A 15,877-nucleotide genomic window follows, 5' to 3' on the forward strand; every position below is an offset into this window, starting at 1 on the left:
AATTACGCTTACAAATATATGGCATTGCAGATCCCACGGAAGCCTAAAGATGGCAGTGGTCATTTTAATTGCTCATTGCCAATGAAGCCTCAGCCTGCATGTAGTCAGTGGGGGAGATTTGCTAAAACTTCTGCACAACGAATCTGATGCAGCTGTGCATAGTAACCAATCAGATTTTAGGTTTTAGACCCCTTTCACACTGGCACCACTCCGCTAGTTTTAGAGGCGCTTTACCATAGTTTTAGCGGCGCTTTTCGTGAGCAAAATGCCGCTGACAAATCGCTTTGCAGGTGCTTTGGCAGCGGTGCCTGTTGATTTCAATGGGCATGGGGGGGGGGGGGGAGCAGTGTATTCCCTGCTCCTAAACAGCTCCAAAGATGCTGCTTGCAGGACTTTTTCTAACGTCCTCCAAGAGCACCGCTCCAATGTGAAAGCACTCGGGCTCTCACACTGGGGCTGCAGGGAAGGCATTTTACAGGTGCTATTTTTTAGCCCTTTAGTGCCTGAAAAACGCCTCTAGTGTGAAAGGGGTCTTATTGTCAAAGCTTACAGAGGAACTGCAGTCTGCTCACCTAATTTGTAACAAAACATCTTTGCCATTCTGAAGCTTCCCTCCAACCACTTTGCATATTATTTTATATACTTACTTTATAATATATATATATATATATATATATATATATATATATATATATATATATATATATATATATATATATATATATATATATACACATACACACGCACACACACACACACACTCTGTGAGTTTGTACTTGCCAAATATGCTGCAGAAATCTCCCTCTACTGAGTCTGGCTGCAACCATTTTAACTGTGGGCAGCTGAAGCTGCTGCCTGTTCACTTCCTGGATTTACACAAAAGCAAACCTCCAGCTCTGCAGCTCTGATTGGCTCTCTTATAACCCATCTATCCTCCCCTGTTGTTTAAATATCCAAAAGTTAAAACAACAAGGGCATAAGGTTTAATGGATGGAAAGATGAAAAAATTACTGAAGTTCCACTTTTAAGAGGTTGTAAACTCTGAAAAAAAAAAACCTGTAATACAAAGGCATAGTGAGCTAGAATGTATCGCATACTAGCGCATTATGAAATACTTACCTTAGAATGAACCTGTTCCAGCGGCACCCGCACACTGCTGAGACGGCTGACATTTTCTCCGAAGTTTCTTACGGGTTCATGAGCGGGAGCCGCCGTTCACGGCATGGGCCTCGGAAGTAACAGCAGCAGTGGCGGTTCCTTAATGCGGCAGTAATGTAACTGGCTGCTAGGGATGAGCCGAACACCCCCCGGTTCGGTTCGCACCAGAACTTGCAAACGACCCCCGCGTTCGGTACGAACGTTAGAACCCCATTGAAGTCTATGGGACTCGAAAGTTCGAAATGGAAAGTGCTAATTTTAACGGCTAATGTGGAAGGTAGTGTCCTAAAAAGGGTTTGGGGACCTGCCTCCTGCCTCAGGGGACATGGCTCACTGCAAAAAAACTTTTAAAAACGGCCGTTTTGGCGGGAGCACTGATTTTAATGACGATTAAAGTGAAAAAAAAAAAGTGAAATATTCCTTTAACCACTACAATACAGGGCACTTTCACCCCCTTCCTTCCCAGCCCAATTTTCAGCTTTCATCGCTCTCGCGCTTTCAGTGACAATTGCGCGGTCATGCTACACTGTACCCAAATGAAATTGTTATCATTTTGTTCGCACAAATAGAGCTTTATTTTGGTGTTATTTATTCACGACTCCGTTTTTTATTTTTTGCGATATAAGCGCAAAAAAAGTGGAAATTTGGAAAAAAAACAATATTTTCTTTTTTCTATTTGAAAAGAAATCCAATAAAATCAAATTTTGTCATAAATTTAAGCCAAAATGTATTCTGCTACATGTTTTTGGTAAAAAAAATTCCGTTAACTGTATAATAATTGGTTTGTGTGATCACGGACATATGTACGCAAATGATCATGTACATATATGTGCAGGTGATCACGTACATATGTGTGCAGATAATCATTGGGACATGTGATTTTAGTGGGACATATGTGGGGGACATGTTTTTATTATTAGGGACATGTGTTTTTATTATTTGGGGACATGTATGTTTTGGGGACATGTGTGGTTTGGGGACATATGTGGGGACTGTGTTTGTACTGTGTGGTGTGTTGTGTGTTGACACTAGACTGATGATCAGTGAGTAAAAAGCTGTAAAAAGCAGCCCATACTCACTGATCATCAGCCGGCTGCAGCGTTCTGCTCTCCTCTCCTCAGCGATGACTTCCGTGTGAGGAGAGGAGAGCCGATTGCCTAGCAACCGGCTGTTTGTTTACATCACATGACGGCCGTGATTGGACACGGCCGTCATGTGATCAAGAGGGCCAATCACAGAGCCCTCCTGCCGATCTCAGATGTGCCGTGTCCGGGTGACACGAGCACATCGGGATTGCGCCGCTGCGCGGGCACGCGCGCGCGCGCGATCCCGCTACTTCTGAATGACGTTCACGAACGTCCTATTAGGAGTAGACGGCTCCCACCCGGCCGTATATATGCATTGGCCGGGTGGGAAGTGGTTAAATATGGTGCCTGGGGGGTGTCTGTAGTATGCCTGTGAAGTGCCACGTGTTTCCCGTGTTTAGAACAGTCCCTGCACCAAATGACATTAAACGGAAATAACACCATTTAAAACTGCTTGCGGTTTTAATGCTATGTCTGGTTCCTGCAATATGGTTGAAAATCATTGAGAAAAATGGCATGGGTAGCCCTCCCTGCCCATTACCAGCCCCTTTAGGTCTTGTACGCATATTAAGGGGAACCCCGTACCCATATTAAAAAAAGGAAATGCGTGTGGCCCCCAGGCCCTATATACTCAGAACAGCAGTATACAGGCGGTGCAAACAAGATAGGGACTGTGTAGGTTTGTTGTGTTAAGTTGAATCTGTTTGTAATTTTCAACTGGTACATTTTTAAAGTGTAGCTCCATTCAAAAAAACTATTTTAAAGCTTTTTGGAAAACATAGGGAAGGGTTATCACCCCTGTATAATTTGTTTTGTCGTCCATCTTTTTTCATCTCACTTGCTGCTGTCTCCTTGCGTTTGCAAGTAGGAGATGTTTGTAAGTTGGATGTTTGAAAGTAGGGGCCTGCCCTATATTATAGCGGTATGTACTGGGTACAGAGCACGCAGACAGCACGCACTATCTCCTAACACTACTGACTGCAAGCTCTATTATTAACCACTTGACCACTGGGCACTTAAACACCCTTAATAACCAGACCAATTTTCAGCTTTCGGTGCCCTCACATTTTGAATGACAATTACTCAGTCATGCAATACTGGACCTATAGGAAATGTTTGTCCTTTTTTTCACACAAATAGAGCTTTCTTTTGGTGGTATTTAATCACCTCTCAGTTTTTTATTTTTTGTGCTATAAAAGAAAAAAGACCGAAAATTCTGCGAAAAAATGAATTTTTCTTTGTTTCTGTTATAAAATTTAGCAGATTAGTCATTTTTTCTTCATAAATTCATACTACTACATATCTTTGGTAAAAATAAGTACAAATTGGTGGATATTATTTGGTCTTTGTGAAAGTTATAGAGTCCACAAGCTATGGTGCCAATATCTGAAAATTGATCACACCTGAAGTACTGACTGCCTATTTCCTTTTTTTTTTTCCACAAAATTGTCATATTATCAGGTTATTTCACACACACAGCATATGCATACCACAAATTACACCCCAAATTACACCCCAAAACACATTCTGCTATTACTCCCGAGTACGGCGATACCACATGTGTGAGACTTTTACACAGCGTGGCCACATACAGAGGCCCAACATGCAGGGAGCGCCATCAGGCGTTCTGGAGCACCCAGGCCAATTCTGACATTTCTCTCCTACATGTAAAAATCATCATTTATTTGCTAGAAAATTAAAGAGAACCCCAAAACATTATATATATATTTTTTTTTTAGCAAAGACCCTGGAGAATACAATGGTGGTCGTTGCAAATTTTTATCTCACACGGTATTTGCACAGCAATTTTTCAAACGCGTTTTTTTGGGGGAAAAAACAGTTTTGTGCTTAAAAAACAAACAAAAAAAACAGTAAAGTTAGCCCAATGTTTGCATAAAGTGAAAGATGAAGTTATGCTGAGTAAATAGATATCAAACATGTCACTCTTCAAAATTGCACATGCCCGTGGAATGGCGCCAAACGTCGCTACTTAAAAAATCCCCATAGGCGACGCTTTAATTTTTTTTTTACTGATTACATGTTTTGAGTTGCAGAGGAGGTCTAGGACTAGAATTATTGCTCTCGCTCTAACGTTCTCGGCGATACCTCACATGTGTGGTTTGAACACCGTTTTCATATGTGGGCGGGGCTTACGCATGCGTTCACTTCTGCATGCGAGCACATGGGGACATGGGCGCTTTAATTTTTATTTTTTATTTTTATTGTTCATTTTACTTTATTTATTTTAGTTTGAAATTTTTTTCCCCAAAAATATATTTTTGATCACTTTTATTCCTATTACAAGGAATGTAAACATCCCTTGTAATAGGAATATGGGGTGACAGGTCCTCTTTACAGTGAAATCTGGGGGTCAATATGACCCCACATCTCACCTCTAGGCTGGGAAGCCTGAAATAAAAAATAAAAAAAAGATTCTGGCTTTGATCGTACTGGCGAGTTGGTAGAAGCACCGGAGGGCGGTGAGGGGTGAGGGGCGTCTATGGCTGGGTATTTCAGGGTATCACCGAGTATGGCTGGGTATCTCCGAGTATGGCTGGGTATGGCAATTTATGGCAGGGTATTGCAGAGTATTGGCGGGGTATTGGCGGGGTACTACAGAGTAATAGCAGGGTACTGCAGAGTATTGGGGGGTACTCCAGAGTAATGGCAGGGTACTGCAGAGTAATGGGGGGTACTGCAGAGTAATGGCAGGGTACTGCAGAGTAATGGCAGGGTACTGCACTGCAGAGTAATGGCGGGGTACTGCAGAGTAATGGTGGGTACTGCAGAGTAATGGCAGGGTACTGCACTGCAGAGTAATGGCGGGGTACTGCAGAGTAATGGCGGGGTACTGCAGAGTAATGGCGGGGTACTGCAGAGTAATGGCGGGTACTGCAGAGTAATGGCGGGTACTGCAGAGTAATGGCAGGGTACTGCACTGCAGAGTAATGGCGGGGTACTGCAGAGTAATGGCGGGGTACTGCAGAGTAATGGCAGGGTACTGCAGAGTATGCACTGGTATTGCAGAGTATTGGCAGGGAATTGAGGGGTTAAATTCGGTGAGCAGCGATGTGGGCACTGCAGATGCAGCCCACATCGCTGCTGACACCGATCTCTTTCCCCTCCGCTGTACCGATCGGTACAGAGAGGGGAGGGAGGAACCGGCGTCATAACATGACGCCGGTTTGTTTACAAGTGATCACTCCATCATTTGACGGAGCGATCACGTGGTAAACGGCTGCTATGAGCGGCCGTTTACCGTGATCCGTGATGCGACGGGTCCTGTGGACCCGGCGGTCACGGATGCTCTCGAGTGCGTGCCCCAGGGGGCGCGCGAGAGCAGAATTCTGGGAGGCCGTTAATTAACGGCCTCTCAGAGTTAACCACTACAGATCCGCGCTATTGCCAAATGACGGCATTAGCGCGGACCTACATTTCCGGGACTACGTCTATTGACGTGGTCCCGGTTATGAGCGGCCTGCGCGCCCCCTGAGGGGCGCGCGCGCGCGGCGCGCTCTGTGATCGGCGAGTCCGTGAGACTCGCCTGATCACCGATCCGTGTAAGGGGTCGATCCCGACCCCTTATCACGTGATCAGCTGTCAGCCAATGACAGCTGATCATGTGATAGAACGGAGCCGGTAATCGGCTATTATTCCTCCTCGCGCTGACAGCGCGAGGAGAGAAAAAAAAAGCCGATCGCCGGCGGCCGTGATCGGGACATCAGTCCCGATCACGGCCATCAATACAAGGGACCACCTGCCACCTGCCTGTGCCCACCTGCCTCCCTCAGTGCCATCCTGAAATAAAATAAAAGCAAAAGTAAGTGCCCCCCGTCAGTGCCCATAGTGCCCACAGTGCCACCCACAGTGCCACCCACAGTGCCACCCCACAGTGCCACCCACAGTGCCACCCACAGTGCCACCCAATCTGCCTCAAAGGTGCTGCACCCCAGTGCCGCCCATCAGTGCCCAGCAGTGCCGCCCATCTGTGCCCAGCAGTGCCCAGCAGTGCCGCCCATCAGTGCCCAGCAGTGCCACCTATCAGTGCCACCTATCAGTGCCCATCAGTCCCATCTATCTGTGGTACCTATCAGTGCCCATCCGTGCCACCCATCCGTGCCACTTATCCGTGCCACCCATCCGTGCCGCCTTATCTGTGCCCATCGGTGCCGCCTTATCTGTGCCTATTAGTGCCGCCTTAACTATGCCTATCAGTGCCCACCGGTGCAGCCTATCAGTGCCCACCAATGCAGCCCATCAGTGCCCACCAATGCAGCCCATCAGTGCCCACCAATGCAGCCTATCAGTGCCGCCTAATCAGCGCACTTCAATGAAGGAGAAAAATGACCCGTTTGCAAAATTTTATAACAAACTATTAAAACATGATTTTTTTTTTTTTTTTTTTTTTGCATCTTTTTTTGTTTGTTTAGCAAAAAATAAAACTCCGAGCTGTAACTAAATACCACCAAAAGAAAGCTCTATTTGTGGGAAAAAAATGATAAAAATTTCATTTGGGTACAGTGTTGTATGACCGCGTAATTGTCACTCAAAGTGCATCAGCGCTGAAAGCTGAAAATTGGTCTGGGACTGAGGGGGGCCAGTAAGCAAGTGGTTAAACAACCGCCCTGAAGCCGTTAATCGGCAATGGGCAGTTGTTAAGTGGTTAAAGCTAGATCACTAGCTATATAGGTGAGGTGAATATAGTGGCGTATACTGCGGTCAGGGCACAGACAACAACCACTACACAGCAGCAAGATAGGAAATCAGCCAAAAACGATTGGTGTGTAACTGTGTTGAAGGTACACAGAACACCCACTGCTTCAGATGCTAACACACTACACGAGGCCGCCTCAAAGGCGGCCTTATATAGTGTGGGGCGTGCACTACACAGCCTGAGCTATGATTGGCCACAGGCAGGATGCCTGTGGCCAATCATGGCTCTCCTCGCTGCTGGCGCTGCGATTGGCCAAGCATGCGGGGTCACAGTGCATGCTTGGCCAATCATGAGGCAGCAATGCACTGCGCCACCGCAGTGCATTGTGGTCCGCGCGCGCGCCACTCGAATTTTGACGCGAACGGCCAAAACTTTCGGAATTCGCCGAACGCCCGAACAGCCAATGTTCGAGTCGAACGTACGTTCGACTCGAACACGAAGCTCATCCCTACTGGCTGCATGTAATGTAAACATCTCCTAAACAGTACACGTTTAACCACTTCAATACCGGGCACTTAAACACCTTCTTGCCCAGACCAATTTTGAGCTTTCAGCGCTGTCGCACTTTGAATGACAATTGCGCGGTCGTGCTACACTGTACCCAAATTAAATTTTTATCATTTTTTTCCCACAAATAGAGCTTTCTTTTGGTGGTATTTGATCACCTCTACAGTTTTTATTTTTTGCGCTACAAATAAAAAAATACCGATTTTTTATTTTTTCAATATGTTTTTTTTGTTTCAGTTTCAAAACTTTGTAAATAAGTACGTTTTCTCCTTCACTGATGGGCACTGATGGGGCTACACTGATGGGCACTGATAAGGCGGCACTGATGGGCACCAATGAAGTGGCACTGATGAGGTGGCATTGATGGACACTGATATGTGGCACTGATAGGTGGCACTGATAGGCGGCACTGATAGGCGGCACTGATGGGTGGCACTGATGGGCGACACGGATGGGCACTGATAGGTGGCACAAATTGGCACTGATAGCTGCCACAGATTGGCATGGATGAGCGGCACAGATGGGCACTGATAGGCAGCACAGGTGGGCACTGATAGGTGGCACAGGTGGGCACTGATAGGCGGCATTGTATTGTTATACTGTACTAATGGATGCCAATCAGTGCCAAACAATAATGCATGCCAATCAGTGATGCCCATTGTGGGCACTGATTGGCATCCATTATGGGCACTAATTGGCATCCATTGTGGCACTGACTGGCATCCCTGGTGGTCTAGGGAGGATTACCTTTTGCTGGGCATTCCTGGTGGTCTGGTGGCGTCCCTGGTGGTCCAGTGTGGGCATCCTCGGGGGGGGGGGCTGTGCTCATAATCGATCAGCACAGACCCCCCCTGTTAGATGAGCAGCAGATTGGCTCTCCTCTACTCGCGTCTGACAGACACGAGTGAGGAAAAGCCGATCACCGGCTCTTCCTATTTACACTGTGATCAGCCGTGATTGGACATGGCTGATCACTTGGTAAAGAGTCTCCGTCGGAGACTCTTTACCGAGATCGTAGTTGCCGGGTGTCAGACTGACACCCCGCAACAACGATCGCCGCGATGCGCGCCCCCGGGGGCGCGCAGCGGCTCATAATTTTCCCTGTGAACCTCAAGATCCGAAAACTACACAGACGGCATGTTTTCATCTGAGGATGTTGGCTCCCCCCCAGATTCTCGAGTTTCCCCCGCCAATACCGACAAGGGAAATTCAGGAGTGTCCTCACCACTCCCAGAGGAATTCTGGTCATCTTCCTGGTATATAGGGGCACCAGTGGGGGGCTCAGGACAATCCCAGAGTTCCCAGAATTTTGGAAAATCCCTTCCCACAATAGCATCATGTGGTAAGTGAGACACTAACCCCACCTGATGAGAGAGGTTACCTTTGGGGGTCTCAAAAAACACTGAAGTTACAGGATACTCTTGGGTGTCCCCATGCACACAAATAACAGCCACCCTGTTCCTCCCAGAGACCTCTGTAGTAACTAATTCAGCTTTTATCAATGTTACCAGGCTACCTGAATCCAGCAACACATCAACATTTCTACCATTAATACACATTTTACATAAATGTTTCTCAGGTCCCCGAATGGCAGTGCATGCAACTGTCGCAAACAGCGACTGACGTCTCTCCCTTATAAAGTCACATTGCATAGGCTCATCCACAACGGGGCAATTGGCTGCAATATGTCCCTCTTGCCGGCAGCGGTAGCAAAAAATCTTTTTCGCTGTCTCTTGCAGAATGGGCTTCCTGGGCTGCTCCCGCCAGACCTTAGGTAGAACTCCCACCCTCTCACTCTCTCCACCCTCACCCCTTGGAGTCATCTTACCCGCCACTGGGAATGATCTGGTCTTAGGGTGGAAAGTCCGTGAGTCCCTGGAAGAGGTGGTCAGGTTCTCTGTAGCCAAGTACCTCTCAACCAGATCCACAAGTTTATCTGCATTTTCTGGGTCTCCATGGCTTACCCATTTTTGGATGGCAGTAGGAAGAGCTCTCAGGAAATGATCCATAACAACACGTTCCACAATGTTTGGTGCGGTCAAAGTCTCTGGCTGCAGCCACTTCCTGCTCAGGTGAATGAGATCATACATTTGAGACCTGGGAGGTTTTCCAACCTGAAAAGTCCAATTATGCACACGCTGAGCCCGGACGGCCAGGGTGACACCCAGCCGTGCCAATATTTCTGTTTTTAGCACCACATAGTCTTTTGCTTGGTCGGGCTCTAGGTCATAATAAGCTTTCTGCGATTCCCCAGTTAACAGAGGGGCCACCAGTCCAGCCCATTGCTCCTTAGGCCACTTTTCCCTTTCAGCAGTCCTTTCAAATGTGGTCAAAAACACCTCCGGATCATCCTCTCCAGTCATTTTTGTCAATAAACGGCTCACACCAAAGGATGCGGTATTATTGTAACCACTTGCTTCATTGGTCTGCGGACGTTGCTGTATTAATGTCTCTATTTTTTGTTGAAAATTCTGCTCTTGTTTCTGCAACAGGTCTATAAAGCGGGCTTCAGATTGCTGCTGTGCTTGTTGCTGAGCTTCCAGGCTCTGCTGGTGAGCTTTCTGCTGGGCTGCAAGGCTCTGTTGTTGAGCTGCAAGGCTCTTTTGTAAAGCTGCATTTGTTTGCTGCTGATTTGCATTTGCTTGCTGCTGGTTTGCATTTGCTAGAGCCAGCTGTCTCAGTATCTCCTCCATGCTGGCCTTTAAAAAAAATTGAAAAAAAAAAACTGCCAAAATTCTCCACCAACTGTGAGGGGTTAGCTCAGCAGCGGGTGTGTGTGACCCCCTGGATGGGTTCACAACACAAAATCAGGCACAGCAGACAGCGTTGTAGGTGCAAAAAAACAAAAGATGCGGTTTATTTATGCTACATGCAGTGATACATATAACAGCCAAACAAAAATAAAACATGAAAATAAATCCTGGTCAGCTTGACCTCTAACTACACACTTAGATTCCCTGTCTAACAACTGAGAGCAGCCTTGTGCTGCCCCAGTCCCTGTCCCTGTTGTAGAGGTTTGCCACACAGGCGTTAACTCACCGCACAGAACAGGTGTCACACTCCCCAGTCTATACAACACAAAAACTGGTTCCAGGATGGAGCATCTCCCTAAGCATGCTGGAGTTTTTTGTAGAGGTCTTAATGAGCCCACTTACTTCAGCTGGGCTCATTAACTCTTCCCCTCTAATTGTAAAGGTCTGCATAAAGCCTGAATCTAGGGCACACATATTTCCCATCCTGGATACAACCAGGTGACTTTACCTGCGTGCTGCCACACCACTTAAAGTGGTTGTATACTCATTTTTTTAACTTTTACCTACAGGAAAGCCTATAATAAGGCTTACCTGTAGGTAAAAAAAATATCTCCTAAACCTGTACGGTTTAGGAGATATTCCCCTCGGTATGCGCCGCTGACTGCAGCGGCGCATGCGCACAAGGGGATTCTCGGCCTGAAAATCCGGCAGTGGCCGACCGGCCGCAAAAGAAATCTCCCGCGCGCATGGCCGGGAGTGACGATTTTTTTTTTTTTTTTAACACCTGCAAAGCAAAAGGCATAATGAGCTAGTATGTATGACCCGCTAATTTTTTTTTTTTTTTTAACACCTGCAAAGGAAAAGGCATAATGAGCTAGTATGCACTGCATACTAGCTCATTATGAAATACTTACCTTAGAACGAGGCCCCGAAATCTGGCCCGATCCATGCCGAGAGAGCTGACATGCTCCCTCTGCGTTTCTTCTGGGTATCGTGGCTCCGGCGCTGTGAGTGGCCGGAGCCGCGATACCCGAAAGAAACGCAGAGGGAGCATGTCAGCTCCCTCGGCGTGGAACGGGCCAGATGTCGGGGCCTCGTTCTAAGGTAAGTATTTCATAATGAGCTAGTATGCAGTGCATACTAGCTCATTATGCCTTTTGCTTTGCAGGTGTTAAAAAAAAAAAAAATTAGCGGGTTTACTACCGCTTTAACAACTGGCCCATAGCCGATTAACGGCTACAGCGTGGTTGTTTAACTCTGAGAGGCCGTTAATTGACGGCCTCCCAGAATTCCGTGTGCACTCAAGAGCATCCGTGACCGCCGGGTCTGCATCACGGATCACGGTAAACGGCCGCTCATCGCGGCCGTTTACCACGTGATCGCTCCGTCAAATGACGGAGCAATCACTTGTAAAAAAAACGGCGTCATTTTATGATGCCGGTTCCTCCCTCCCCTCTCTGTACCAATCGGTACAGCGGAGGGGGAAGAGATCAGTGTCAGCAGCCCTGTGTGTTGGATCTTCAGTGCCCACATCGCTGCTCACCGAAATGTAACCCCTCAATTCCCTGCCAATACTCTGCCATACCCAGCCAATACCCTGCCAATACCCTGCCAATACCCTGCCATTTTTTTTATTTTTTTTTATTTCAGGCTTCCCAGCCTAGAGGTGAGATGTGGGGTCTTATTGACCCCATATCTTACTGTAAAGAGGACCTGTCATGCCATATTCCTTGTAATAGGAATAAATGTGATCAAAAAATGTATTTTTGGGGAAAAAAAATGTCAAACTAAAATAAATAAAGTAAAATAAACAATAAAAAAGAAAAAATTTAAAGCGCCCCTGTCCCCATGTGCTTGCATGCAGAAGCGAACGCATACGTAAGTCCCGCCCACATATGAAAACGGTGTTCAAACCACAAATGTGAGGTATTGCTGCGAACGTTAGAGCGAGAGCAATAATTTTGACCCCTCTGTAACTCAAAACATGTAACCAGTAAAAAAATTTAAAGCGTCGCCTATGGGGATTTTTAAGTAGCGACGTCTGGCGCCATTCAACGGGCGTGTGCAATTTTGAAGGGTGACATGTTAGGTGTCTATTTACTCAGCGTAACTTCATCTTTCACATTATGCAAAAACATTGGGCTAACTTTACTGTTTTGGTTTTTTAAAGCACAAAACTTTTTTTTCCCCAAAAAAACGCGTTCAAAAAATTGCTGCGCAAATACCGTGCGAGCTAAAAAGTTGCAACGACCACCATTGTAATCTCTAGGGTCTTTGCTAAAAAAACATATATAATGTTTTGGGGTTCTATGTAATTTTCTAGCAAATAAATGATGATTTTTACATGTAGGAGAGAAATGTCAGAATTGGCCTGGGTGCTCCAGAACGCTTGATGGTGCTCCCTGCATGTTGGGCCTCTGTATGTGGCCACACTGTGTAAAAGTCTCACACATGTGGTATCACCATACTCAGGTGTAATTTGTGGTATGCAAATGCTGTGTGTGAGAAATAACCCGATAATATGACAATTTTGTGGAAAAAATAAAAAAAAGGAAAAAAAATTCTTGATTTTGCAAAGAATTGTAGGAAAAAATTACAACTTCAAAAACCTCACCATGCCCCTTACTAAATACCTTGGAATGTCTTCTTTCCAAAAAGGGGTCATTTGGGGGGTATTTATACTTTTCTGCCATGTTAGGGTCCCAAGAAATGAGATAGGCCGTCAGTCCTTCTGGTGTGATCAATTTTCAAATATTGGCACCATAGCTTGTGGACTCTATAACTTTCACAAAAAACAAATAATATCCACCAATTTGTACTTATTTTTACCAAAGATATTTAGTAGTATAAATGTTGGCCAAAATTTATGAAGAAAAATTACTAATCCGCTACATTTTATAACAGAAACAAAGAAAAATTCTTTTTTTTTTTTTTTACAGAATTTTCGGTCTTTTTTCTTTTATAGCACAAAAAATAAAAAACCCAGCGGTGATTAAATACCACCAAAAGAAAGCTCTATTTGTGTGGAAAAAGGACACAAATTTCATATGGGTACAGTGTTGCATGACTGAGTAATTGTCATTCAAAATGAGAGAGCACCGAAACAACCTGGTCTGGTGGTCTGGTTATTAAGGGTGTTTAAGTGCCCAGTGGTCAAGTGGTTAAAGAGGAACTGTAGTCTCTCCACATAATCTATAATTAAAACACATTTGCCATTCTGACAATTCCCTCCAACCACTTTGCACATTATTTTATATATATTGTGATTCTGTACATGCTCAAGAAAACTCCTTCCACCAAGTCTGGCTGCATCCATTTTAACTGTGGGCAGCTGAAGCTGCTGCCTCTTCACTTCCTGGATTTACACAGAAGCACACCTCCAGCTCTGCAGCTCTCATTGGCCCTCTTATGACCCATCCTCCCCTGCCGGGAAACTTTCAGGAGAGTTTGAGAGAGAGCGAGCGAGAGCGAGAGAGAGAGAGAGCTGTGCATGATGTCATGAGCCTAGGCTAATGACCAGACAAGAAAAAGGAAGTGGGCTGTATAAGGTATTTACTGGCAGAAAAAAAAAATGTTTTACTATCCAAAACAACAAGGGCAGAAGATTTAATAGATGGAAAGATGAACAAAAATGACTAAAAGTCTGCTTTAAAGGGGTTGTAAAGCTTAATTTTTTTTTCTAAATAGATTCCTTTAAGCTAGTGCATTGTTGGGTTCACTTACCTTTTCCTTCGATTTTCCTTCTAAATGCTTTTTTTCTTTGTCTGAATTTCTTACTTCCTGTTTCCCCTCAGTAAACTTCACACCATCATCCGAGCGGTGTTTAGTCAGCCAGAACAGCTTACTGAACAGCTCACTGAGGAGGAACAGGAAGTGAGAAATTCAGACAAAGAAAACAAAGAAAAAAAAAATTTAGAAAGGAAAAGGTAAGTGAACCAACAATGCACTAGCTTAAAGGAACCTATTTAGAAAATGAAAAACGAACCTTTACAACCCCTTTAACTAATGAAGAAATTTCTTCTTGATCTAAAAAGAAACATTGTACGTGATTACAAAATATATGTACACAGCCTGGCTCCCACAGTTAGAATGTCAGCACCGTGGAGAGGAGGGGGAGAGGAGCGAGGCTTCCTGCCCCTGCATCGCTGAACCATGGGACAGGTGAGTGTCTGATTATTAAAAATCAGCAGCTACACTTTTTGTAGCTGCTGACTTTTAAATGGGTGGAACTCCACTTTAAAGTGATTGTGAAGGCTTGTTTTTTTTCCTATAAAAATAACAAACATGTTATACTTGCCTGCTCCGTTACAGTGGTTTTGCACAGAGCTGCCCAGATCCTTCTGTTCTCTGGTGCCTCTTCACTGCTCCTAGCACCTCCCTCCTGTTCAGTGCCCCCACAGAAAAAAGCTTGCTATGGGAGCACCCGAGCTGAATCCGTTCAGACATGGAGCTCCGACCCGGCCCCACCCCTCACTCCCCTGATTGGCTAGCCGACTTTGATTGACAGCAGTGGGAGCCAAGTTTGCCGCTGCTGTGTCTCAGCTAATCCGGAAGGATAATCTAGGACGACTGAGACATTTGTGGACATCGCTGGACAAAGATAAGTATTAGGGGGTGCTGGGGCAACTGCTGCACACAGAAGGCATTAAGATAAATAGAAAAAAACGTCTGCCTTTACAACCCCTTTAACTTTTATTTCCCTGTGTAAATAAATTTGCTGTTGGTCACTGCTCATGACCTCAAGAGCTACTTTCCCAAGTCTATGTTGAAGTCCATAACTACAAACTTTTAGTGTCTGTGTCACCTTTCATTCTCCCTGACCCAACATACCTGTCACCAGCAAAGTGGAATGGGCATTGGCTTCTGTCAACATAGGCATGACTTGGATCTCAAACAGAGTGAGAGCCTTTCCTGTTCCACCAAAAGGATTTAACAACACAAGAATACGGACTCCCAATGGCACGAGGCATGGCTGTCCTGTGAATGATAAGGTAGATATTATGAATTCATTACAAAAATATACAAAAAGGACTCACCACTATAGACATCATTCCATGAGTGAATTTCCTTTCTTAGCACTGAACTAAGCCAAACATTTTCTTTTGAGTAGAATGAATACTTAAAGGAAAGCTGAATTGGATTACCACCATATCAACATTATATAATACTAAACTGAAAAAATGAGTTGTAATAATAGTCAAGATGGGAAGGGAGGGTTGAGGGCATGAGCCACAATGTGCCATATCCTCTAGCAATCCGGAGGATATGGGTTCGTATAGAATGGTATCAGCAACGAGAGATAGAAGCTATTGAAAAAAAATGGATTCGAAAGGTGTCAACATAGATTCCCATGGGGACCAGGTTTTGGCTTAGGTGTGTAAAGAGCTGTAAGATATTCCATGTTATGGATACCATAAATGCATTTATAAAGATCTGATTTGGATGATGCAGCTAAAGGTCTCCATTTCTGTGCTATTAGATATCTTGCATCAGTCAAGAAGTGGTTCATTAGTTTAATGGAGTATCTAGGCAGGCCAGTTAGCCTAGAGGGAAGTTAACTGGTTCAAAAGGAATGGATTGGGCAATAAATGTGTCTAATGCTGCGTACACACAGTAGGACTTTCCGGCAGACTTGGTCCGGCGGACCGGAATCCGTCTGA

At 45.2% G+C, this 15,877-nt stretch overlaps 1 protein-coding gene across 2 annotated transcripts in view; it reads right to left on the reverse strand.

Annotated features, from left to right (window-relative positions):
• SPHK1 (sphingosine kinase 1) overlaps positions 1 to 15,877 on the reverse strand; it is a 72,260-nt gene that overhangs the window by 15,997 nt on the left and 40,386 nt on the right. Inside the window, exon 2 of one of the 2 annotated variants that reach the window (XM_077459307.1) lies at positions 15,048 to 15,194. The exons of the other annotated variant lie outside the window; for it this stretch is intronic. Within the exon in view, the coding sequence (XP_077315433.1) occupies positions 15,048 to 15,194 (147 nt within the window). The remainder of the gene's footprint in view (positions 1 to 15,047; positions 15,195 to 15,877) is intronic. 2 annotated transcript variants of the gene reach the window in all.

This window comes from Lithobates pipiens, unplaced genomic scaffold, assembly GCF_037356315.1.
Source record: "Lithobates pipiens isolate NorthernLeopardFrog02 unplaced genomic scaffold, aLitPip1_a1.2 Scaffold_28, whole genome shotgun sequence".
Classification (NCBI taxonomy): domain Eukaryota; kingdom Metazoa; phylum Chordata; class Amphibia; order Anura; family Ranidae; genus Lithobates; species Lithobates pipiens.